This window comes from Meleagris gallopavo, chromosome 1 (genome assembly GCF_905368555.1).
Source record: "Meleagris gallopavo chromosome 1, MGAL_WU_HG_1.1, whole genome shotgun sequence".
NCBI lineage: Eukaryota > Metazoa > Chordata > Aves > Galliformes > Phasianidae > Meleagris > Meleagris gallopavo.
This window is the reverse complement of record NC_139404.1, coordinates 84,687,172-84,715,135: the sequence shown is the minus strand read 5'-3', so window position 1 is coordinate 84,715,135 and position 27,964 is coordinate 84,687,172. Positions and strand designations below refer to the sequence as shown.

Sequence of the window (27,964 nt, the reverse complement as noted above, 5' to 3'; positions counted from 1 at the left end):
GCAGAAGTAACAATAGCAGTTGCAGTGAATAAACTCCAGAGGCAAGATCTATATTTTATTTGTCTTTCCAAATGATTTATCAGCTTCCTCAGCTGTTAGAATTCCTTTCTCATGAAAGAGAAGGGAGGACAAATCACTGATACTGCTACCTTCACTAAATCCAGCCCAATCTCTCACTTGGGATAAATTGGCACAAACACACTGAAAGCAATGAATTAATATTTATTCACAACCAACCTGGGGACCTGTATTTTCATACATGAATACAAGCCCATAGAGAGAGTAGAACCAGGCAACAACTGATGCTAGATTGATTTTCTCATTTTCTGAGTTTGGCAGGATGTTACACATCCCAGAAGCAGATTTGCCACTGGCCTAATGCTTTCCTACATATATAATATCTCAGATGATGCTGCTAAAGTCTGTGCCTTTACTAATTTAAATATTTGCCTATTTCACAAAGCTCTTGCTTCGTTTCCCTACCGTTCTATGGCACACAGTGGCTTACTGCAAATGAAAAATATCGACCCTGCAAACCAGTAGATGCAGAAAAAAGCCACATTAAATTGTTTTCCTGAAAATTGAGTTCACCCACCCACATTCATGTTCATTAGCTCAAAGTTTTACAGCACTTTTAATGGCACCTATCCTTCCTGAAAACCAGTAGCTGCCACACAGTTTTCCTGCAACGCACACAAATGTGAGTGTGAATGTCTTTCCTCTGACAACACTTGCATCATTCCAATAATTTGTCAGTAGTCCTTACTCCTAGACATCACACTGTCAGAATGCAATATAAAAATACTTGTGAAATTAGTGGACATGTCCTGCGAAATCTAAAGCTTCCTTTCATGTGTTGCCGAAAGGGAAACCATTTCTATTTGCAAATGACATAAAGAAACAGGATTGAGCTACTTGATTACTAAGTACATGCTGCTCCAGTTTTAACATTTAACAATTTAAACATACACATGAGAAGCACATGTTACAGCTGGTTCTGTGCACTTTTAATTGACTAAACAACTAGGTTTACAGAGAGGAGGTGAAGCCCTTGTTGAGACCTTCACTGAATACAGAATGACACAACACCACATACTGTCAGTTATCCCAAGTAAATCAGAGTTGTGCAGTGCCTTTCTTAGTACTCTTTTCTAAGTCAAAATATTCCCCTTGCTCACATATCCATCCCGTCAAGTACTAAAGGAAGCAAACCTATCCCATGTGATTTCACAGTGTGTCACAAAAGCTTAAAAATAAATTAAAAAAAAAAACAGAAGAATCAGTCATTTCTGACATTTACAACAACTTCTGTTCCCAAAGCACACTATTACTGAACTTTTTCAGAAATTTTTTATCAACCACTTTATGTTTATCATAATTCAGTCATCATCAATAACAACAGTACAGCCATGCTTGTTATCTCACTAATCTGGCATTACTCATCCTCCTTCTCACAAAGTGTACAAAATTGTTATTATAATCTTGTTGCTTTTTTAATTGCTATCAAAAAGCATGAAAATAAGAGTTCTCTCACCATTCTGGCAGCAGTTTCTGAGCTTTCTATCTGAGTGCTTTCCACCTGGTTTCACTTCAGGGTTCATAATTTCCCTCTGGCTGGCGACACCAATGGTTGCAGCTGCATTTCTGCTGGGGTAACATATGCATTCAGGGTGGACAATCTCACACTGGGATGACTTAGCCAGATCATTAGGTCTTTCTTTTTCCCCCTTCACAGTTTGTGCCTTTCTAGGAGATGTGCAGCAGCAGAATATGCATAAGCTGGGTATTTTAAGTGCCTTCCAAGACACGTTTCTTTTTTCTTACAGTGAGATGTCTGAAGCTGTGAGATGTGATGGAAGTCTCACCAGCCTTTCAGGGTCTTCTTTTTGAAAGTAAAAGTGGAAAAATATAGCATCTTGCATTACTCCCTCAGGACAGCAGACTTGGCGATCTATTAAGCCTTACCCATCTTATAAAATCTTTGAACAGCAAGTTAATCTTGGTTTTGTGCTTTCTCTTCATCAAGCTCAATAAAGAAAAAATAACAACCCCAAAGCTTCAATATATTTCTACATTGAACTTAAAATAATAAGACATCTCATCTAATGTTCAAATTTTTTATTTGAGAGCAACACATATAGTGTTCTATGACTGGGAAAAGGTTTCTAAATTTCTATTTTCTTGAATTCTGTGAAATTCTAAATGTTTCCTCTGAACTGTCCTGGTTTTATATGGGACAGAGTTGATTTTCTTCAGTGTCTGGTATGATGTCTTTAGGAGAAAAACAATGTTGAAAACAGACCAATGTTTCAGTTGTTACTGAGCAGTGCTGTACAGAACTGAGATATTCGGTTTCTCAGCTTTTCAAACTGTCCTGCCAATGAGGGGGGCTGGGGACCACAAGGAGCTGGGATGGGACAGAACCAGGAGAGCTGACCTAAACTGGCCAAAAGGATATTCCATACCATATAACATCATGTGAAAAAACTATGAAACTGATGGGAGTTGGCTGGGGGGTGACTGTTGCTCTTTGGGCACTGGCTGGGCATCGGTCGGCAGGTGGTAAGTAATTGCTTTGTGCATTACTTATTCTGTATACAAGTATATGCATATCTATATTATTATTATTGTTATTAATCTCTTCTGTTTCTTTCCTAGTAAATAGTTTTTATCCTGACCACGATTTCTACTTTTTAACCGGTTTTTTTTCCCATTCTGCTGGGAGAGGGAAAGTGAAGAACAGGCTGTGTGGTGTTCATCTGCCTGCTGGATTAAACCATAGCATGAACTTACGGTGTGAGCCCATGTTGTGCCCTCGAAACTTCATGGTAAGTTGAAAACTTGAATTGCAATTAGTAAGACAGTATTGTAAATGTCAGTGTAAATTACTTCAAAATGTTCAAAGGTTTTTGCAATAGCAAATCAGAGTTCACGTTTTTCTTTGAAAACGCAGATACAATGGCGGATATGGAAATACTTATCTACTTTTGAATTATAAATCAAAGAACCTTGAAACTTACAACCATGGTCCTGTGAAGAAGTTTTTGGTAGATGTAGCAAAGAAATCCTTTGTGAGATATGGTTGCAAACCAGTTCCCTTGATCTAAATATTGAAGGTAAAGAGAACTTGGTAATCATAGTCTAAATCCATATCTAAAAAAGCATAGCAGACATGATAGTGGAGGAAGCCATTCTAAATAACTAAACAAAAACTCCTTTGGATCAGTAGGAGTCCATGCTCCTTACTCTTCATACTTTCTAAGATGTTCTGTAGGTATACAATTATTTCAAAGGAATATAGAAGTGTTCAGCTCTGAAAAATCACATCAAAAACTGTACAGAACGCATAGCAATACAGGTGCAGATATTATTACTCTCTGCCTTAGGGGTTTTTAGAAAGACAATTCACAATCTGTTTCAGATTCCAGCCAACCTTTCAGATTCCATACAGCAGAATCACATTAGTTATGTAAGTGACTTTCTCATAAAACATTAGTAGTTAATAATTTTAGTATTTAAAGACGCAGATCTTCAACTGTTTTAAAGTGTTATTAGGGGAACTGTGAGAGCTCAAGCAGGAAAAGTAGTTTCCAGCATTTTACACATGAAAAATATTAAATAAAATAAAGAAATATTAAAGTTTAATGCTGAACGTTCATCGCTGTATTTTCATGATTTTACTCGTTTTCTCAACTCATTCGTTGCCATCAGTTAAAAGCTAACTTGTACATTTCCCTCATTCAAAGAATGTGCCTGGAGAGCTTCCCAGTTGATACACGTAGATTGCCAGCACTGTCATAAGTTGCATCATCTGAATGACTACAATTACTTGCAAAGCCATTTCCTTATTTAACAGACCTCTGTGAGATGATAGCAACAATTCCTAAATCATCATTAGAATGGATGATTGTCAATGACAAACAACTGTGCAAACTTAGAAAGGTGGGGAACAGAGTGAATGGCCTCTAATGGGAGGCCCTTCCCAAACACGCATGAAAACAGAAAATACAAGTTTCTTACTGGAATCATCCTTTGGCTCCTGGGCATCTTTGTATGACCTAGTTCCTTGTACCAATCAAATGGAAAATAAGGGAGCAGCATCATTCTATATTCTATGATTCCATAAAACTTTTTGCTCTCTTGTAATACCTGAAAGGTGCTTTCAGCGAGAGGGGGGTTGGTCTCTTCTCACTGGTGACAGGTGACAGGATGAGGGGAAATGGCCTCAAGTTGTGCCAGGGTAAGTTTAGGTTGGATATCAGGAAAAACTTCCTTACAGAAAGGGTTGTTAAGCACTAGAATAGGCTCCCCAGGGAGGTGGTTGAGTCACCATCCCTGAATGTGTTTAAAAACCATTTGGATGTGGTACTCAGGGACATGATTTAGTGGAGGGTTGTTAGAGTTCAGATAGTATGGTTAGGTTGTGGTTGGGCTTGGTGATCTTTAAGGTCATTTCCAACCTGAGCTATTCTATGATTCTATTATAACTCAGGCATGCCAGAACAGCACCTACATTCAAGGAACGGAAAAATGCACCCACTCACTGACTAAAGGAGGTGGCACAAGGCAGCCAGGCCCAAAAGACTTTTTCCTTTTCTTTCCTACTAGATATTCTTCTGAACATCTGTGTCAGGCATATTTTGACAGATTTTAATATTTTTTCATACTCAGGGATCAAACTGCCTGTAGGATTATGTGCTATGAAGAAGTACAAAGGGTTGTGGTTTTCACCCAAAGCAGTATATTTTTTTTATATATGATCATGAATCTGTCCTGCAGTCACAGATCACAGATTCATTTCAAACACCTAGGCTTCCTACTTGAAGGGCTGATTATATCAGCATTTTGCTTCATCATCTCTCTTCACCAGAGTCACTTGCATTACCTCATTTTCCCCCCACCATCTGAGCTTTACTATTTTATCTAAATAAATAATTTACATTTCTTGTCACCTATTATCCCATTTTCCCTCCTCCATGTGCTGAGAAGGTCTCCTCACCTAAATAGTAGAATGCTCTTTCTCCTCAACTAGCTAGGCAAATATTTGCATTTCTCTGTGTAAGTGGTATTATGGAACAAAATGTTTTGGGAAGGATGACTGTCAGCAAGCAAAAAGTTTCACAGTTTTACGGTTGTCTATTTTTCCAGTGTTTGCCAGTAGCTATGCATGCCACATCATGTATTTAGCTTGCCATGTCTACCCTTCAGCCCTTTTTTACACTGTGTGTGGGTTCCAAATTATGCCAATACTTCCCATTAATTCCCATTTAGCAACATGTTGAAATCAACTGAATGTTCCAGAAATATAGGAGCCTGAGCTGCCTTATCCAAATACAAGATTGACATTTAACTGGAAATCATACTGCAACCTTAATTACATGGACCACTTGGCACAGCCATTAATAACAAGTTCTTGCTTAGTTACCCATAGAAATTATTGTTCAAACAAGGGGCTTGTGCTACTGTGAAATAAATTTTTAAAACAGAAACCTATCTTACCTGTTATTTTTTTTAACTCAAAATTAACAGCCCAAGCCACCACATGTTTACATGATGACAATTTTATCCTTTGGGGGGAAAAAAAAAAAAAAAAAATCAAACAATTCAATGTAACTGTGAACTACAGTTCATTTGAAACACTTTAAAACTGATTTGAAAAGACCTTCCTACTAGCACATAACATGGATGTAATACCTAAAGCTATGAGATTTCTTTACTTGTTTAAAATTAAAAAAAAAAAAAAAAGAGAAACACATTTGTAGATATTTCCAGCAAGGTTAGAATATTATATGGAATACAAAACATAATAAGTAATACGGTATGATGAAAAATGCTTTTATTGAACACGTGGCCTTTTAGTGCATAGACTATAATCAGCTTTTGAGTTTAGATATGGACACAACGTATCCTTTCTGCATGATGTGATCCAAATATTATGTAATGAAAAGGAGAAGTATACTGATATTGCCTCGTAACTTTAAAGATACATTTCATTATGCAGGTTCCTACTACCTGATGTGTTTTAAAGCAAGGTTGTCAGAAATCTTTAGAAACATAAGACCTTCTTTCAGCTTTTTAAATTTCTGGCTTATTTCTTCACTCAGGCATAGGCTATACTAATTCAGGTACAAGTGAAACTGCTAACAGTCTGCTGCACTCCCTATACTCAATCAAATACATAGTCTGACTCCAGCTTTTTACTGTTATGATTTGGATTTCATAACAGCAATAAGGGATTTCAGATGTAATACTTTCTAGGTGTTATTACTGAACATCCTCTGTGGTTACAGTTGCTCAGCTCCTGGCTCTGCTGGTCCACACGGTCCACACAGACTAAGCAGTACTATGCAGTATTCTTAATAAATATTTCTTTACACTGATTGTAGCAAATAGCGTTGGGCAATGTGGATGGTCCACAAAAGCAGGTTTCCTATCCTACCCCAAGAAGAAGCTGGCTGCATACTTCTGGCATCGCATCCTGTCATCCAGCTTCCTCCCATCCCACTATGGGATCAATTCAAAACAACATCAATTGAAAAGCTGTTGGTCTCAAAGGATTTTTTTCCTCCTGCGCTTAGAGGTAGTTCTCTCTATTTTAAAAGAAATGAATATAAGTGTTTCAAAAAGTAAACCATGATGATTTATCACATGAAAACAGTTTGTGTGTTAGCAATTGAAACAGATGGAAAATATTGCTCAAGATATTTCCACACAAAGTAATTTCACTTTGTTTTAGGCAGTGAGAACTGAATAATTCCAGATTGTATGATGCTAAATTGGAATTGCCACATGGTCGAAGTCCTTTTCTGAGAGGAACGGTACTCAAATCTTAGGCTTGTGCAAATTTGCCTCTATTCCTATCTCAAGGTGAAAGGCAGCTTAAGTGTAGTCTGACCCATGATCAAAACAACACAGTAATTGCATTTTTTATTATCTTTCTCCTCTTTTACAATGCTCATTTATATGACTTCTCTCAAGTGACATGTTTAAAAAGTCTCCTGGATTTAAGTATCGATAGTTGTTTACCAGGAAGATTCTTCAATTGGTTCCTCCATTACAGGGCATTTCTAGTCATTTTGCTCACATCTGCGAAAAAGTAAATGCATTTTGTCAAAATCTCAGACTTAACTATTCCAGCCAGGTCACTTGGAGGTCACGCAGCAACGGGATAACATTAAAGGGGCATTTGTTTATCACTGTGAGTGGCCTATACTTTCATAAAATGATTACAAGCTCTGATTCATGACAGTTGCAGGCAGCTGGGTTAATTTTCTCCCTTTCTCCGCTTGATTGTGCCCAAGAGAAAGAATTTCTTTCTTGCATTCTCTTATCTCCAGCTAAATAAGATGAGATATTTCTCAGTCAGAACAAATAAGAATTACATCTCTCCGCAAGAAGACATGCTACCGCAGCCAGGTTGAGCCCATGCCATTTCTAAGGGAACTTTTATTGGCGTTTTAAGAAACTGAGATAGTTTAAATGAATGTACCAGGAGCACGTATTTCTTTCATTCATCCAGAATCACTGTTGTAATTTCCAAAATGACAAACAGAACACGAATTAACCTGCTTGTAGCAGGACACTTTGAATTCTTGAATTAACAGCTTAAGTGTGGGTTTTCACATATGTACATCAACAAGTCAGTGTTTAAAGGTAAGTACTACAGATACTACGAGTTAGACAAATTCCAATCACGAGTGTCTATCTGGAAAAGCTAACCACACAGATAGTAAAATGGAGAAATAACATCCTGATGCCTACAGGAATTATTTTTAAAGTCATCAGTTCAATACCATGTGCCCTTTAATATGGTGTTCAGGTAGCTCAGTCAGAAAAAAACCTGGAAATTCTCAGTCGTTTCTTATTCAGAAAAGTTGAAAATCAAATTGTGAAAAGCTTTCTGGGAAAATATTTGCAAGCTCATGACTGGAAGTGCAGAAACTGATCAATAATAATACTATAAATGTAACTTGTTTTGTTTAGAAAAGTGGCTTGGAAAGATACAGTTGTCATAGATTTTTTGTATAAAACCGAATTAAAATAAGCCAGTGTATCTTACCCACTTGCAAATGGCAGAAAAAAAAATAGGGGAAAAAAAGACTGAAACAATGTTTGTGCCAAGCTCTCCCAAAAGCAGGCAGAATTTCAGATCTGGGATTTCTCACTGTACTTCAGATGTCTATATATAATTCTATTCTATTGAAGTATGTTCAAATAACCATTATTCTTCTCAGTAACAAGGAGGAAAACAGCATCAGAGAGAACTTCCCAGAAAGCCAAACAAATCACATTACACCTGCTTCCAAATAGTAATTTCTTAATGCTTATGTCTCTATTTTGAGAAAGACAAAGGCCTGGATTCATACCGCCACTAAATCTTAGGAGGCTGCTTGTACTGGGCTTTTTTCTTTAACAGATGGAGACAAAGAGTTACCTTCAGAAGGTGACATAGCTTACCTACAAGTAGAAAAACTCTCCAGTTAAATGATTTAGACAGATGGAATGATACTTTATCAAAATGCCCCTGAACACAGGTGTACAACAGGCAGGTCTTTTCTATGAGAGGTGTGCATGCACACATAAGCCACAGAATATCCTTTTGAAGGACTACCTTAGCATTTTCAAGACAGACCACATCACTCAGGACAGGGCACAGCCACTCAGATCTGACAGTTCCAAGGAACATGACAAAGGCAGCACACTGAGGGAAGAATACAAAGTAAGCTGGATCCTGAGCTATATTGGAGCAACTTCAAATTTTACTTTCACTTCACTCCTCCTCCTCACTCAACACAGATGCAGATTATTATTATGTTTAAATCAAGATTTACATTTCATAGAAATTAGCAGTGGAAGTGCTATTAATCACATTTTAAGAAAATGTAACGTTAAGAGAAGTAGATTTTAAGTTGAATCAAAGAACTTTTTAGAGTCTATTGGCACTTTTGCTTCAGATTCTTTTTGTTAAAGAATACAAATCCAGCAAAGGGGAAGGTTTCACAAGGTTCAGAAACAAACTTCGGGAGGTGTTTTTCAATTGAAATGGACTGCAGAAACCCGATTTCATTCATTTCTGTTTTATAAACACACAGAGAGTTTGGCATGTCCCCTCCAAAAACTGTTGAAGACAGAAGCATACTAAACCAATGAATTTGCTAGTGGTGCATCCACACATTTGATAAGCACATAGGACAACATAAACCTCATGTTGTAATTTGACCTGAGCATATATGACTGGGCAGATTATGCCAAGGGAATGAATGAATAAGAGAAAACATCCTCCCTATCCTAAACCTGTAATTGTTCTGTAAGTTGCTTTACAGTGATCTCGAATCAAATCTACAAATTTTCAGGACATCTAAGAATAAATTAAGCCAGAATCCAGAAAACAGTAATACTTCAGTAATAGTACTCAGCTACCTTCATTTTCACCAACTTTAGTTTTATAAGAGCCTTCTTAGATTTCAGCTTTGCTCTGCTCATTTTTGTCAAGGACTTGTTTAGAATTGAGATTCCAGAAAATGAGGAAGATTATTCATGCATATGTCTTGCAGCAGCACTGGGTGACAGATCTGAACTGGAATGCTTCTGTCCACAAAGGCCCCATTTCTAATCAGGCAGAATTCCAAGGCAGCAGGAGACCCTGCAAAACAAGAGCACACCACAGATACAGAAGAGGGCTTTATCCTGGAAAGGTAAAGTTGCAGTGATGCCCAGATTGCTTTAGACAAGCAGCCAGAGACGGAGCAGCAACACCTGCAGAGTGATACAACACTGAAACATGAGAGTGAGCAGTGGGAGGGAAATAAAAAATTGGGGTTCTCTCTTTTACTCAGCATCTTCCTTAAGCTCAAGAGACTTCTCACATGCAGATACTCAAAGGCAATTCCCATCCATGCGTAAGCAGGTGACAGTGAAGAGATGAAGCTGCTGGGAATGGACAATCAGATAGTGAAGCTGGCAGGAGCGTCTGTTGGAGCTGTGACAATATAGTAAGACTCTTCTGTCCTTTTATCTGTGAGCATCTTCTATCACGATTGTCTATTTGTTCCAGTCTCCCGTTCTGAGCATTTCTTCCATTTTCTTTCTCCTGCTGTTTCACCACCAACCCCTTCTTTATCTTCCTTATGCAAATGATACCCTTTTGGCAAACATCCACCTCAAATATTCCCTGGATCATTCATCTCTTCTCCTTCCACATGAAACCTCTGCAGGCCACTGTGCAAATCACTCACTGTCCTTACTTGTAAGCTGTTTCTCTTTAAGCTTTACCTACTCTAAGGCAAAGCACTGTCTCTGCAGTACCAGCCCCATGAAATCCCACTGATCTGGTAGTTTCACGCTACTTCTGTATTTGGTGATCTTACAAAACTTCTTTTTTTGGGGCATTCCATTGCAATTACCACCACTACCCAGCCCATGGGTACCAGAGTACACATAAATAACACAAAAGCCACAAAACTTCAGGCTAGCCTTTCTGTAAGTGCATGCAACTTGCTGTGACGGCACTGTGAACTTTTCTCACTGCTTTCAGCTAGGATGGATGATGTCTCATTTTCTGTAGCACGTAGCACTTCTGAGTATATTTCATTTTCTGAAGTCACACCAGAGACTGGGACCCAGGTGAGTTTAATCTCTTTGGAAAATATTTGGCCTTTATATAAATGTTGAGATTATAAACACAGCCTCATGAAGCAATTCAGTTTTGCATGTAAGTGAACTTATTGCTCCACAGTTATGCTGTGCAGTGACTTTGTAATGAATGTCTAATATTCCAGAGCACTGGCAAATGTTTTTGATTGCTCTTCTATAGCAATTTCAGCAGGGCTTTGATGGTTTTCTTTATCTATCCTATTTATTAGTACCTTTGGTTTGCACAGAGGCATCTATTAGAAGCATTAAAAAGTTAGGACAAGGGATCTAACCACATATAAGTCTCTGAATGATAATTTTTCCTTGAGCTGGAAATGCTTTGAACTCAGTATGATTTCAAATCATCTGTTGGAACAAGACACAGCAGTCAACAATCTACTTATGCACTGAGAATTGTCTGCAGGAAAGTTACAAATACTAATAAAGATTAAGGTTAACTGTAAAAATTATATTACATAATAATAAATAATGTTATTCTAAGGTAGTATTTTTATTCAAAATAAACTTAAATGACATCAACAACATTCTTCAAATATTAGTAGCAAATATAAAACAATCACGAAAAAACCACCAACTAAACTAAGAACTATCATAGGGAGATGCTCTGAGGGTATCTTCAATGGACTTCAAACACTTATTTTACTAGCTACTTATTTAAATCTTGTCTAAATCACAATGACTGAAATGAATTATCTACAGCTATCAATTAATAGCAGTATTTTTTTTCTATTTATGAGCTGTCCATAAATCACTATTCACCCTATATGAATCATAATTAAATCATTTAGAAATCCATGTTTTATGCACTGTATCTGTTTATGAAATGTTTGCAAATTATTTGTTGTTCATTCTTTGTTGTTTATTCTGCAAGGTTCCTCACATCCAAAATTGCAAAATGCAACAGTACTCTTCTCACATGTTTTGTGGTCTGTTCTTTGATTTAAAATAAAATTAGATGACTTCCACATTCTAGTTTAAAGAAAAAAAAGTTGAAAGTTGTTGCAGCTACTGTCAGAAAACTACTCAATCTGAAGACAAATATATATCAGGATAGATATAATTTCGGTATTAAGTGCCCAGCTTTCAAGCTACATGGAAAGAAAACACAGGTCTATCTTATACTGAGATAATAAGGAATCTATTGTTCAATGCAATATACCATATAACTGAAATTCAGTAAAAAGACATATATTTGATGGGATTTTCCTGGAGAAGTAAGTGCTGTGGATTGAAATTTACACTGTGTGGGCTTAAAAGCAGAATAGTCATGAAGACGTCACTGTGACACAAGACGTAGCTTCTCAAATTCAAGAAGTAGTAGAGAAAAAGGATTATGAATCTCCAAACTAAAGAACAGCACATGACTTCTGCCACTAATTTCAGGAGAACCTGCTTTTTTCTATATAATTGGACCAGTCCCCTCACTCCTTCTTTGCCAAAATCTTACTGGAGGCATTTACTTCTTATCTACATTCATAACAGACCCTGGAATTTCATTCATGTGATCTGTCCTACACTGAATCCAACATTTCCACAATCAACTAGTCATCAGCCTAACGGGGGAAACCGATAGCAGGAGAGAGGTCATATGTAAACTATATCAACTTCTTAAAAATTACTCTGAAAACTGAAACAGCTTTATATAAGTTTTATGAATGTGTTTCCAGACCTTTTTCTTTCATTTTGATTTTTTTTTTTTCTTTTACCTTCATACAAATGTGTCCAAGGTATTCTCTTTCTATGAGCATGCTAGTAAATCATTTATGTGAAGGGGGGATCAGAAAAAGCCAAAGATATAGCAGAGGATTTCAAAGAGAATTTGAAGTTTCTATCTGACTGGGCAGCTAGCTGGGTATATTTTTTCCATTAGTTGCCTGTTCATCATGGAAGAATTATCACAGAATCACAGAATATCCTGAGCTGGAACTGACCACACAAGGATCACTGAGTCCAACTCCTGGCTCCACAGAGAACCACTCAAAATTCAAACCAAGTAGCTATTGTCCAATTGCAATTAATAAAGATTATTGAAGTCAGTTAATCCAAAACTTCATTCCAATGGCTTAGCAGCATCTGAAATATATTCTCTGTTCTGATTCAGGTACAAGAATGTAGGTGAGAGAAGTGTTGCAACAAATCAAAACCATTTTGAAATTCAAGGTTCTTAACATTTCATTAAAAATTCAAAAATTGGTCTATTTTTTCTAGAGAAATGGGGCAGGTGTCAAGCAAAAATAGATTTATTTGCTGAGATAACATGGTTTTACTATCAAAAACATAGCAGTTTCCATTCAGGCATTTTTCTCTGTGAAAACAGCTATCCTAATGAAACTGTGAATGAAGCCTGATTTGGGAGAAGAGTTGGAAATGAAAGAAAAGGAAGAAGAAAAAAGAAACTCACAAACAAACAACACAAAAAACCAACAGCAAGTCTAATGTTGAAGTCTGCAAAAATAAAATACCTAAATTTTGCAAAGCATCGTATTGGATGAAACCACAATTAAAATGTTATTCATTCTAGCAATTTCCAGAAATTACTGGAAGAAGTCCAGTTTATGTAAGTGATATATCAGGTCCCAATAACTTTGAGATATTAATCATGTTTTGACAAAGAACAAAAACTTGTTCTTCATCACTCAACCACTGCATTCGTCAGTTTCTGAAAGCTTGAACATTTTGTTTGGATTGCATCAGTTCTGTGAGCAAAAGAAGGAAACTTTTTTTTTCCCACTTAGTTTTCTTAAAACGAAACCATAGATCTATGCTTAACAGGAAAAATTGCTATATTAAGTTCTTTAAAAATGTACCTCAATAAAGTTCTTTAAAATGTACCATTCTTCATCATGAAATCTTTTGATAGGTGATATAAGGGATAGGTAATCCTAAAGCTACATTCAGGTGGAAAAAGTAATTTTGCTGCTTGAAACATGAAAGAATGTGACAAATTAGATCTAGTCAGGTAGTACAAAAAAGTCATTTATTAGCATATGCACAAAAAGAAAATATGAAGTTAGCCCTGTCATCATTCAAGGAGGACAAAATTAGTGCTTTGTGTACATTCATTTCATCAGTGATTTATTTGCAAGAACTTCTGTGAATCTTAAGAAATACAGTAATTTTAACATAAGTGATTATCTTGAGGAATTCTACAAAATGCATATTTTTCCTTACTTCTTAGCCCTCTTTACTTTTCTTCTCTTCCAAAGAGAAAATACTCCGTGCTAGGAATTCAGTGATTCCACAATGGTAGTGATGACCAACAGCTCGTCAGAGACAAAAAAAAGTCTTAATTATTTCCTACTGTTATCCATCTTTGCCTCAGTGATCACCAGGCATCATCTGTAAAACAAACAGGTAATTTGGATATGAAGAAAGGTCTGTTTGAATAAAATTTTTAGACAGTATTTGTGTGAGTGAGACATAAGAGTTAGCACCCTGGATTCAACTACTGATCTATCTAATTTACATCCCAATTTTTAAAGGTACCATTACCAGAATGATTCTCAATAAATTTTAAATTTCAAAAAGGATTATCACAGTTGGAATTCTGCAGTCATTTGGACAACTTGTGCCCTGGTATATAAGTGCTTTTCTACTTTGAATTTTATTTTATTTATTTATTTATTTTGTCTTGCTTATTACAAATATAGAAGACTCACGATCCACAGTAAGTATGTCTTTAATGAAATCTACTACATAAAGATCAGTGGATTTTGAATACAGGACATTGTTTGAATAAATTACAAGTTTGGGTTGCTTTTTGTTTTGTTTTGTTTTTAGCAACAAGCAAACATCAACAGACTAAAGAGATAAATTAACCTGATAATATAGTCTCAGTTTAGTCATTTCTACTTTAGTTCTATGCTGTAGCTAAAGGACTATTGTCAGATTATCAGCAAGAAATAACTCGGGCAGAGTTATTATATAACCCAGGCAGAGATAAACCTGGATTCCAGAGAAGAGAAGATGACAATCCTACAAACATCTGGAACGTACTTCTGAAAGCTGGGCCTGCAGTGAACCTCCAAACCCAGGAATAGTAACATAGAGAACTGGACAGATTTATTTCAGATACCAGCTAAGCTACCAATGTCTTCCACACATGGGTCATCCATTCTGCCTACAGTGATGGTGGATTAGACAGATTAAATTAATATTTATGATCTGCAGGTAAAAAAGTAGCACAAAATTGTTTTAGTTATCCTTTGTTATCTTCATTTTTGTGAAAGCATTACATCATTAAGATTTTCTTTTTCTTACGATACTAATATGATGTACTAAAAGAGTTGTGTCAGCCAAGACTGATGCTAATCTTGCAGTCAGCACATATAAGACATTCATTAGTTATTATTTATATATTATTTATATTATTATTTATATTATTTATTAAGGATTATTTATTAATAGAGTCCCTCAAATTTATTTTTGAGCAGATTAATTACTGATGGAAGCAAAGCTTGACAGGCACGGGACACAATTCACATCAGGACAGCTCCAGCAGAATGACTCTATCCCACAGGATTGCCAGCCATAATGATCCTCAGACACTATCTAGAAACATCCAGGTTGTCTTTGTGAGAAAACTTGGGAACCCCAAGGCTCACCAATAATTATATAAATCTTTAAAAAGACATAGGAGTTGTATGGAGGAGTAAGAACATTCTTCCACCTTCAAAAAAAGGAAAAGATAGGTGAAAAGCGAGTGCAAGAAAACCACTGAAGGAAAACAAACAAACAAAAATGACATCAAATACCACTCTCCAAAGCTTTTCTGTGTGAGGAAGTTGTCAGATTGACTATTAGCATAGGGCCCATTTCATCTAGAATTTATTTTCTAGGCTGGATATTGAAGCCGCATTATTTCACCTTACTACTTCTTTGAGCTGTGGGTGTTCTGCATGATTAGCAAAGACAAATATCATCTTTCACCAAGGTTTATTCCTATCTAGGCAATTGGATTTAGTCTTTAACAGAGAAAATCAAATACAGGATTAGGAAATGCCATTTCTTCCTCAAGTACAAGCTTGTCAATACATAGAATCTGTGTAGAAATGTATTCAAATGGACATTTGTAGGACGTAGAACACTGAATGGCTTTTTTTTTTTTAAGTGTACTACTTCTCTGAGAAAGTAGCTAATAGAGTTGGCAGAAGGCAGTGTGTGCAAGCAGTCACTGAACTGTTTAATAAAGATACCATAGCCTCAACTACATCTTTCTCAATGTTACTTTATTCCAGACTCTTTTAAATGGACTCAAAATTGCCTTTCTCAGTAGATGAACACTGGCTTGTAATTCTGAGACAGTCTAAGGGACAGAGCCTCTCAAAATGATGCCACAGAATTTTCATACAACTGTCAATGATGCTACTTGAAGACAGATGTTCACCTAAACAGTCAATATGTAACTTAAAAAAAAAAAAAAAAAAAAAAAAAGATCACAAACATGTGGAACTTTGGTGGCCATACTTTGCACACAAATTACACAAATTACAAAAACTATCTTACCAATACATTGCTGAACCCTGGAAACATCAAAATTTGAAAGTAGCTGGGTTTGCTGGTATTGTTTGCCTAAAACTCAACTTTCAGGCACGCTCAAATCTGCTGTAGCCCATCTTTTAGCCCATCTTGTAAGCAGTCCTGATCAAGCCATAAAAATTAACACGCTCTTATCTGTTTATACCTCCTAAGCTTCCTAGAACACTTATTCGACTAGCATCTCGTGAAAGGCAGATGTGGTAGATATTTTGCCACAGCCTAACATTACAGAGCGATGTGGGATATATCCATTACTCCTTCGGTCTGAATCCATTACAACATATTAGCTACTGCTAAAATCATAATGAAAGTGCCTGAAGTTGCCTGTAAACACTCCTTTTCCTTCTTTTCTATGAGAAAACCACAGTTATAGTATTTGTGGGTCTGAGTACAGCTTTAAGGATGGAATCTTTTGCTATAGTAAACAAGTAAAATTCAACTGCTCTAACCACAAGAAAGTACTGAGCATTTAGCATTTTGTTTTACATGCTGGCACAGTTTGCATGCCAGCCAGGAACAGATTCCAGCCTTTATCCAGACTATCTTAACACCTAGTGAGTCAAAGACTCTCCTGGTGGGAGTTGAGAGCTAAGTTTGAATTCCATCAAGATTAAGAGGGAGGGAAGCAAGCTTAAGTCTCCAGATCCTGTGTGAGTTTGCTAACAAAAAGGCTAAGGGAAGAGGGATTGGAAAGAGGTGTGGGCAGCACCATCTGTTCCTGTTTTTAAATGAAAAACATTCTTTGCTCTAAGCTGCAAGGAAAGGACGTGAGAGTCTACTTTACAGAGATGTTTTCATTTGTCACTCATAATGGAGAAAGGATCCCATTTGGCTCTGTGCGATTCAAAATCCCAGCTCTCTCTCAGTGCTCTGTCTTGTCCATCAGCTCAGCCTAAGTGACTTCTCAGCTGAGCATCACAGGCATCATAGTGTCTGTGTTCTACTACGAGACATTTGCCTCTCCATACGCAAAGGAAGAATCCTGCAGCACAGAAAGAGCTGTGATGCTTCACACAATACTTCTCTGTTCAGTTTCTGGCATGGCCATATCCATGGCATCGTCTGTGATCCCACTCAAAATATTTGCTTCTGGTGATCTATTGACTTGTTTGCACCAAACAACTTGCTGCACAGCACTCAGTTAGCAGTCAGCTAACTACTGCTGAATTCTAATTACACACAGCCCCTGCTGGAGCTCTGCGGGAAGTCTGTCTATCCATCACCGAGAAACAGGAAGACTTGCCTTTTCTCATTGAAGTGACACTATTAGATGTGCCCATCCATATCACTGGCTGCAGGACCACACTCTTGATTAGGCAGTTAGGAGTGCTTTTGTTTTGTTTTTCAGACATTCCCCTGTTGATGTAAACATCTGCTGTCCTCAGTTATGACAGCAGAGAAGCGGCTGTTACAAACCCAACCACGTAAATTGTCAACAGTTAAGCTGTCTGTGCCTCTAACCAGTTGCAAAATAACAGCAAGAGCTGCAGCATATTTTACTATCATATGCCAACTACTTCTCAGCTGTTGTTTCCATGTTTCTCCCTGACCACTTCAAGAGGATGAGAAGGCAGAGAGGACAATCTGCCTCTCAATGATAACAGTTTTATTATATCCACACTGACAAAAAAATGAAGTTTTCATAGAAAAAAAAAGCAGCTGCAATGCCCTATAAATTAGTTACTCACTATTCACTAGTCCTGTTAGTTAACAAATACTCAGTGTTTTATTAGACCCCCTGGCAGCTGCTCCTGCAAAAAATTTTCCTTTGAGGGTGAAACAGCGAAGCTGGCATTTCTGCTTGTTCTGCTCTATGCTACCAAAGGACTTAAAAAACCCAAGCTCCCACCAGAACAAGCCTGAAATCTCTGGCTTTTGTCTGAAAAGAGTGAAATACTCCACAGAGAGGGTCAGAAATTGTTAACATCAGTCGTTAGCATTCCATAGGTATCAGCAGCAAGCACATTCCCCAGAAGTCAGAGTGTATTTTATTGTATACCAAGGTATCACTGTAAATGTTATTTAAGTCTCAGCTAATAAAAGCAACAAGCACAGATTCCAAGAGGGAGGCGATGGAGCTCAACTTTCACATATGACACTACACAAATTTTTTAAAAACAAGACAATCTGCTCCCTCTGCCACTATCTAATATGCAACACAAAACCATAAAACAGAAGCTAGTCTCAACTGCTACTTGCATAAGCTGATATTAACCAGTAGATTTCCATGTTTGAGGTGTGTTGGTCTCTCTCTTACAAATCCATTATTTTCTTTACTGTTTTCATTTTGTGCCTCTAGGACTTAAAGAATCAGATAAATTCTTTTCTTCTGTGCTTCACTACATTTTTTTTTTTCATTCAGTAGCATTCTTTTAATGACTCTATGGTTCCTTTGTAACGCACAGAAACTTTAATCTTACAAAACCCTTAAAAGCTTTGCATTCTTTCAATAACACTTCCTTTTATTTATCTGAAATGCTGTTCTAACTGTCTCTAGCCAAACACCATTGCTAGAAATGCAGTTACGATGCATATCCTTTTGAGCTGAACTAAAGAATAGAAGTGTTCTTCATATATACTTTAATGTCCTGGTATAAAGAGCAGAGACCCCACAATTTATCAGCCTCTGAAGTAAACAAAATGATGAAACGAGGAGTAGAAAATACCTTAATTTTTAAATTCCAGGAAGGTCCTCTCAGCATTCTAGGCTTTCATTTTTACATTGCAACTACAGTACCTGCCTGTTTTAAAGAATCATCTTCCATAGTTGGTCCCTCTCAGGCACATAGCAAGACAGAGAAAAGATACACATTTACTGAGAGTGATGGAGACATAAATATGCTAGACATTCTTACTCAAAGACTTTTTAGAGGCAGGATGAGAGCACAAGTCTTCTGAGGAGTGGCTAAAGAAAACTGGTTCAGTCTGGAGAAGGGGGGGCTCTGTAAAGACCGCATCACTCTCTATAACACCCTGAGAAAAAGTTGTAGGAAGATGGGGATCAGCCTCTTCCCCCAGGTAATAGTGATAGGACAAGAAGTAACGGCCTTAAGTTGTGCCAGGAGAGGTTCATGTTGGATATGAGGAAAAAATTCTTCTCAGAAGGAGTGGCGAGGCATTGACACAAGCTGCTCAGGGAGGTGATGGAGTCATTATCCCTGGAGATGTTCAAGAACCATGTACATGTGGCACTGAGGGACAAGGTTTAGTGGGCATATGTGTGTGATGGGTACATGGTTGCACTAGATGATGTTAAAGGCCTTTTTTAACCTTAATGATGCTATGATTAATTTACTTTAGCTAAAAAATTTTAAATCCTGAATTACAAAAAGAACTCAGGCAAGTCATCAGATAATGATATCTGACTTTTGTCATCTTCATTTCATTTTCAGATTATGTAAAAGAAAGACCATCAGATAGATATTAGTTTTGTTCTATCTTTTTTCACGAATGTGACCAAAGGGAAAGCAAAAAATGAGTAGGGAAAAGGACAGGAAAACTGGTCACTGAAAATGAGCTGGGCATGTGCTAAGGACAGGATATATGATGGCTTGAAGAAAAGAAGTTAAATCCATGAGGACTCTAAGTAAAGCTCAAGAAGGAAGATACCATCTGTAATATTTTAAAATTTTAGAGTAGTATGTCCAGGGATTCAGATGAATCTCTTAAAAATCAGTGATTTACAAAAGTGTGGGGACAATTGACAACACCGTAAAAAGGACATTCTCTTTCCAAGAATCGCTGTAGGCAATACCGAGAGAGCAAAACAGCTGTAATTGCAACGCAGTGTAGAACTCAACACTTGCACCAAAATCTTGAATTTTTCATTCTCCAATATAAATGTTATCCGCATTAGGTAAAAGAATTCTTCTGCAGAAGCACATTCTCTACTTCAGCACAATGCCAACAAAATAGCAGTATGAGCATATTGTTTCTGATGATGGCTACAGACACAGTGAAATGTGTAAGAAAGTGCTTAGAGTTTGCTCTTAGATTTTCTGCATATGTTTACACTATAAGGGCCAGCAACACTGACATGGAAGTATTATTGTCCAGTTAATGGAGTTCTCATTAGCATTTTGGCTTGTTCTTAGATTCTGATCAGACATATTCAAGGACAAAGCTGTGTTAAGAGACACAGGCAAAGAGGGTAAGATAATCAGAAAAAATGTGGAAAGTAAGCACTAACATACATATCTATAATAAATTTCATTAAGAACATGAGAAACTGTAGTAAGAATGAGAACAACAAAAAGACCACAGGAAGAAAGCACAAACAAGCCAGTAAAATTAAAAAAAAGGGAAACAGAGGGATAGCCAAAATAGATGAACTATACAGAGGAGAAAGACAGAACTGTGATGGATAAAAGCATTAGAAGGTTAAAAAATATATATATATATCCACCGATGGAAACAAAACTGAAGTGCTTGAGTGTCAGTGAAATTCAGAAAACAAATGTTTAACAAGTGAAATTCTGTATTTTCTTTTATGGTGAATACTTTGGAGTTCATATGCTAGCTGATACCGATGACACAATCTACATGATGAAGAAATTACAAAGTGGAAGAGCTTGCTGGCTGGGGACACTAACTAAGAAGGAGGTGACCTGCAAGAAGTTGAAATGAGAAAACCTCCAGAAGGAAAGCAAGAGGACATATCACAGATGAAGAGATAAAGTGACAAGGAATGAATGAAGGATTGGTATTATTTTGAAAGAAGTCTTGAAGGTTTCCAACCCTGTATAAATATGAACACAAACAAACAAACAAAAAAAAAAAGTCAAGAAGAAGGGAACAATTCTATTTTCCATGTATATTGGGTTAGGACAAGCAGTAATAGGCTTGCAATTTTAGTGAGTTTAAAGTAAATGAAGATAGTGGGGATATGGAGGTTGTGGTATGTCCCTTGAGAGATTTTCAAAGAACAGGTGAGAGAAAAAGCCTTCAGGAACATTTCTTTCTGGGGCAAATAGATGGACTAGACAGCTTCCTAAGATCCCTCAGCTTCTTTTAGGACCTTACTATCTAGAGTCATTGAGCTCCTGGAGAAAAAGACCCTGGGAGTCTCAGAGTTTGCTCTCTACACCACTCACACAATTCACATACGGAAACTGGATGTGATCTGAAAAATCAGGGGACTCTTCCTCTTAATTTGTCCTTCAACAAATGCAAAACTTTTTTACAAGTTTTCCAAAGAAGACATTATATCCAGCAAAATCCTCTCTCAGGTATCCAGTCTTATTGTTAAGAACTGGGATAAAAGACAATCTATTTTTGGTTTGGCAATCAAATCACTGTATGTTAATGAACAAATCAGTTTATCTACTGACATCTATGAAATGAGGAATGTACTGTTTACCTCATTCATACAATAGACGGAAGAAGTTTGTGAAACTTATTTACATTCTAGCATGATCTAAGATCATTAGATGGACAGGAGCACAGACACATGCCAGGTGTCTGTACAAAAAAGCACACTGACATAGTTAGAAGACATCTTTAATATGGACATAGATATGAGAATGGTTTGCACATAAAAAGCAAACCGTATAACTTGAAATATTAATGCAATGCTGCATGTTAGTTTCCTGTGCTTAAGACTTTATTTTCATGAATATGTAAATTTCATTATCAACTATTCAGATAGCACTTTGGGGTGGGGAGGGGAGAGAGAGATGAACATCACATGCAAATCTTCCAGATGCCCTGCAGTGTGCAAAGAGAGGTGAGATCAGGTTAGTGATTATTTACACTAGATGAAAAAAATAGAGGAAATTCTGGATCAGCAGGTGATTAAAGGACACAAAGAAAAACAGTGTAAAAGTACTGGAACCACTGTATGTCTGTCAATAGCAAATTATGCCTGCAGAGAAAAAGCCAAAACATTTATCCTGAATTAAACCCAACTAGATTGCAGTTTACATTAAAAATGAAATCTATTCTTTTCAAAGGAGATTTGAAAACAGTAACTTCACATGCAGATCAAGGAAAGGTCTCCTCCCTTGTCTGGTCAAGCTATTATTGTAAAGCTGTCCTCCTGAATTTAGGACTAAAATTCCTTTTATCTTTGCTCAGATGTCATTTGTAGTACATTTAACAGACTCAGACATTAAAAGTGACTCACTAAGAAATTAGGCTTCTGAACGGAGAACTGTTTGAATGTGCATGCAGCAAGAAATGTTTTGGGGATGCTCTTTCTTGTGAGAAATGTTTCACCAAAGAAAAACATAAAAAAAAATCATTCAGGTGGTAGAAAACGATGTTTAAACTTCAAGTATAGCGAGAAATGATGTTCTTTACAAAATCTCAAAAGCAGCATCCTTGCAAAATTAGACTGGAACAGGGAATTGTATGCAACCTAATTATATTAACAATGTTACAAAAATCCAGAAGCATAACAGCTGCTTCGTATCTGAGCTGTGGTAAACAGAGCCTCAGCAATCTCTGCCTGAACCATTCAAACACCAGACAAAATTCAAAGCTGCTTCAGTTGCTTATGTGGTAAACACACCAAGAAAGTTAAAAATATGGATCTGCTCAGCTGCTTTTCCCTACCTTATTAAATATGCAGTAAAAGATAAATGCTTATGTCCCTTCTCTGGTGCTATACTTCTCTTAAAACCATTTCCACTTGCACCCAGGGTGCTGTGCTGATCCTAACCACACATATGACAAATGAGTTGTCAACATCTAGACTGGGGTGTAAAGCAGCACCGAGTACCAGCCTGCACCAGTACAGCTGGGTCAGCATTTGTCCCCCAAGATTGCAACTGCTGCCAGGATTACCTACATGTCCTTACTGTCCTGCCAGCCCTACAAAAATGGGCTGAGGCATAAAAAACATATTTGTTCAGTGCTTCTGAGCAGTTACCCAAAGTATTCAAAAATGCTTTGCTGAAAGTAAAGATTTGTCCAAAGTTTCTGAGTCTTCTCTGGAAAAACAAACAACATATGAACATCCTCTGCAGGCTCCAGCCCTAAGCCTAGTGTTAAATTCTGTTCTGTCGAACAATACAGGGGATTTATGTGTTAGTGTATTTCAGCTGCTAAGATTTCCAAAGAAAAAGCTTCCTCAAGAGCTTCCAGTTATCTGAGAACATGGGTGGACAAGGGCTAGAAACACGAGAGCAGAGATAGAACCACAACTTCCCAACTCAGGGTCAGGTGGGACTGAACACCCTGGCACCCCTTTGCCAAACTCAGTGCTGGGAGCAAATGTTCCCCGGCTCTCCCAGGGGCACTCTGTTTCCAGACTCATTGGAAATTTAAAAAATGATTACAGAAACCAGGAAACAGAGCTCCTACTCTGAATTGCTGCAATTCTTCACAAAAGAATTAGTTTTTTGCTACTGAGGTTACTGATTTGATGCTATCTATATTTTTTTTAACCACAGGGAACAGCAGAAGGTCCACAATTAATAAAATAGGATTAAATGTTATGATATTCTCTTCCCTTTGTGTATTTTATATGTTTCCATAGTTCAACTTACCTTTTCAGCTGTCTTGAAAAAGTTTATCTTTCTTCACTGATTTTCATTCCTAAAAGCCCCTTCCCTATGTCTTTGCTCCTCTGTTTTCCTCACTTCCCATTGGTTTAATCTGCGTCTCTTCCTTGAGCTGAAAGCATTTTTGAGACAAAAGAGCTCATCTACCACAAGTAGGTGCTGGTGCTTAATAAGCATTTTTTTTCTCTTTACTATAGCATTAGTAAATACAAAATCCAAATAAAAAAATAGCATTGTTTTTAAGCTTTCCACCAACAAAAAATTTAATACATGCAAAAGCAGCTTTAATCATTGTAAATGTAGTGTGCTCAAGTGTAGTAAAGCTTCTGTTCATCTAAGACTATGCAACTAACCAAGATGAGAAAAAAAATAAGGAGGAAAGTGGATGGCTCTCTATGAAATTCTTTTTTTTTCCCCACTAAGATTACATTCCAGTAACCTATAAATTCCTAAATTTTCACAGAAATCAGAAAAATATTAAACAACCCCTATGGAACATAAAACTCAAATCAGATTTCTAGCAAACATGACAAGTAGATAAAAGTTTGTCCCAATTTTATGCATAGAACAAATGCTTTTGAACAAGATTTCCAATACCCTATCTACAAAAAATGGAAGTTCTATTATCCCTTTGTGGTGATGGCTGTGAGCTAACTTATAATTAATATAAATCATGTTCATAATGCTTTTTCCCATGTATCATTTATCCCCTATGACTTATTACTTGACCCCTCCTCCTCCGAATTCTTGAAGTTCAATCCCATGCCCCAGCCCTGCTGCACGCCAGGAACTGACTTTGACATACAGTGACTGCTGTAATGTATTATTCCCCAGCACAGTCTGGCCAAGGCACTCTTTTGACCTTGGAGGTCTCAGAGAACAGTATTGGAGCCCTGGACACAGCAAACATGCTGAAGCCATGATAAATTTGCCTTTGTTGCAAAGGAATTGAACACCTCTGCACTTACGGCTGCAGTGAAAGACATCCATGAGCATAAAGTAATAAATGCTTGCAAACCTATGGAAATTGGTGAACATAAGTGGAAAAACAAAAACAAAAAAAAAAAACCAACACATATTAAAGCTGTTTAAATGAGAGTCGCCTTTCCTCCCCTCCAGTACTTTGTGATAAGCTGATGTAGATGATTCAAACATTCCAGTCTAGAGACCTCATTTTACAGTACCCAACACCACTAGATTATATGCACGGCTGATAAGCTGGATATTCATCCACTCCAGAACACTTGAGGAAGACTATTGCCAAGCAAAGCTCCCATTCTTAGAAACTTTCTGTCTGAAAAAATTCCAAGAAGTAATTTTAACTATGCACATCTGACTCTGGCCAGGTGATTTCTAGCCAGGTGATTCCACTTCTGATCAGTCCCAGGTGATAGTAACATTTCTGAAAGAAGATGGCAAAGTCAGTAATTGGGAAGTTTAATGAAAAATCCACTCCTGCTCCTTCCATCAACAGACTTTCTTCTACTGCTCTGGAAATGTTACTATTCCTTAAGCATGGCCCAGGACAATTATAATCTGTTCAGGCAGTAATCAGAGACTGCCAGTTTCTACTTCAGTGCCTGGCAAAGTCCTATAGAAATTGCTGAACTATAGTAAGAGAGAATGTCCTTCACTGCCAGGCAACACAGCTCTGAATCTAGTATTTTTTTTCACACAGTGTGCTACGTGCTACAGAATGATGTGATGTGCTTTCATGTTTTCTGCAATCACTTAATTAAGATTGAAACATTTAGTTCCCAACTATCTATTGTTTATGAGGAGAAAAAATCACCCTGGATTGACGATTGGTGCTAGGACACACATCACCACACTTTTCTTGGAAGGATGTTATGGTATAATTGCTATGCCTCAATAACATTGGCAGCTCCACAAGTGCAAAGTTTCACTTTTGCATGGCTGGAAGATACTCATCTTATGCTGAGAAAGCACAGAACTTAATACAAACCATAAGCACACATGCTGAAATAAAGAGAAAGAAATGCCTACCAGAACATTTTCCAATTAGTCAACAAATATTTTTTAATAAATTAGAAGCCTGCTCCAGCTCAGGCAAATATTTACTGTGAATCCAGACAGCACAGCTGGCTCACATATTCACGTTGTTCCACAGACATTTAACGTACCATTATTTGTAGCCATTTCTCAACAAATTTGCAAAGTGGTGAATGGAAGTGAATAATTAGCACAGTACACAAAGCACCTTCGTGGCAAAAAAAAAAATACATTACTATCTTTCCTCTGCTCCTGTTTCAAGTGATCTAGGTTTGCCTAGCTACTGCAGGAAAGTAATGTCTTCTGACTTCTGCATACCCCTCAGGACATCCAGTGTGCTATGGAAAAGAGGTAATTTTTTTCTAATGAGTATTTTCAGGGACAAATTGCTGATATAACCAGACATTTGATATTTCAGTATGTTAAAAGAATGCTTTTTTTCCATCATTATAAATACGCACTAGTGATCATTAATATTAATTACAGTCCTAACTCTTACTAGCATTTTAGGCTACGGTTAGTAACAACATCATATTCTCTATGTCCTGTTCGTTTCTGTTACCACTGTTTCAGTTTCTGAACTAAATGGTGCCTTTAGACACCACATGGGAGTAAAAGGGTGATGCATAAACTGGTACTGCAGATACAGTCCTCAGAAGAGCTGTCACTCAAGAAATGCTCACATTTCTTCTGTAAAAACTGCTAGAAGCAGGGCCTTAACCAGGGCAGCTTCCTTGGCTCCAAGCTTCTTTCCAGACCCACAAGTTTATATTGGGGTTGATATGTAGATAGAGAAAGGGTACTCTTTTCTCACCTTTTAAGTATTTCTCTGCATGCTTGTCTATAAGTGTATATATAACCTATTAAGCAGGATTTATTTTCATTTCATCTCGCTGTGTGGATTGAGGGAAGAAACCCTACTTCTCCATCTAATCTGCACGGCTGAGCTAGGCACAAGACACCCTCCTTGCTAAGTTAACCAGTTATCTTTACGAAAAGGAACTCAGGATGTTCCCTCTTCCAGAGTGAAGACTGGCAGCACAAATTGTACTTCAAGAAATATTTGTGCAGAGCTAGGTGTAATGGCACAATAATGATTCATGTCTGCTGGGGCTCCCTGGTAAATAATGGAGAGGTGGTATCAAACACAGGAGTACAGTTTTATAAGTACAGACTACATTGTGCTAAACACACGCTGTTTTGGCTACATTACTTTAGATATAAAATAGTTTTCTTCATGCCGTTCACAGATCACATCTAAAACATGAGGATTGGTCTGAAAATAATACCTCCCATTTTATTGTGCTTCCCACACTATCAGAGATAGATATTGGTGGTATGGCAGTAGAGATTGAACCGTCCCACCAATATTCCCTTACATGTTGTTGCCATGTGACAGATGGCAGCAGAGGGGCAGTCTGACCAAATAGCGTTTGACATGAAAGCGCATATAGAGCAAAGGTGTATCTCTGAATTCCTTCAGGCAGAAAAGACGGGACTCACAGACATTCATTGATACTTGTTGAACACTGGCAGAGACCAAACAGTGGATGTAAGCACAGTGAGACGGTGGGGATGTTTACTGAAGGAAATGGGGCTGTTTAGCCTGGGAAAAAGGCTGAGGGGAGACCTTATTGATCTCTTCCAAGACCTGAAAGGTGCTTACAGCGAGAGCGGGGTTGGTCTCTTCTCACTGGTGACAGGTGACAGGATGAGAGGAAATGGCCTCAAGTTGTGCCAGGGTAAGTTTAGGTTGGATATCAGGAAAAACTTCCTTACAGAAAGGGCTGTTAAGCACTGGAATAGGCTCTCCAGGGATGTTTAGATGTGGTGCTCAGGGACATGATTTAGTGGGGGGTTGTTAGAGTTAGGGTAGTACGGTTAGGTTGTGATTGGACTTGATGATCTTTAAAGTCTTTTCCAACCTGAGTGATTCTACGATTCTATGATTCTATGTGGTTCAGCAATGGTGACAGTGACAGTGGGTCACCCCTGCTGGTGTAGATTTTTACAACTGCAGCATGTAGGCTCTTGTTCATCACTGGTGAAAATGCACAGCTAATGGTGGTGGTTATGTTGAAACATAGTTCTTTGTAGCTGAGAATTTCCTCTATCAAACAGTGCTATTGTATTCTTTGTACCTGTTGTATTTTCCAAATAAATAAATAAATAAATGAATGAATAAATAAATTTTCAGAGTAACCTAACTAGATTCTGACATCACCTTTAAAATAAATTCCTGGATGCTTTCCCAA

At 37.4% G+C, this 27,964-nt stretch overlaps 1 protein-coding gene across 19 annotated transcripts in view; it reads right to left on the bottom strand.

Moving 5' to 3' along the window:
• Positions 1–27,964, bottom strand: part of LOC116217322 (uncharacterized) — a 672,500-nt gene that overhangs the window by 302,652 nt on the left and 341,884 nt on the right. For 3 of the 19 annotated variants that reach the window (XR_014887148.1, XR_014887155.1, XM_085239017.1), the window contains 2 exons: positions 23,682–23,808; positions 13,609–13,992 (listed from right to left, as the gene is read on the bottom strand). The exons of 13 other annotated variants lie outside the window; for them this stretch is intronic. Coding sequence is in view for 2 of the 6 variants with exons in the window: in XM_085239017.1 (XP_085095143.1) it covers positions 23,715–23,808 (94 nt within the window). In the remaining 4 variants the exon portion in view is untranslated. Of the gene's footprint in view, positions 1–13,608; positions 13,993–23,681; positions 23,809–27,964 lie in introns of those variants that run through there. 3 more of the 19 variants (XM_085239002.1, XM_085239024.1, XM_085239038.1) reach the window with 1 other exon arrangement.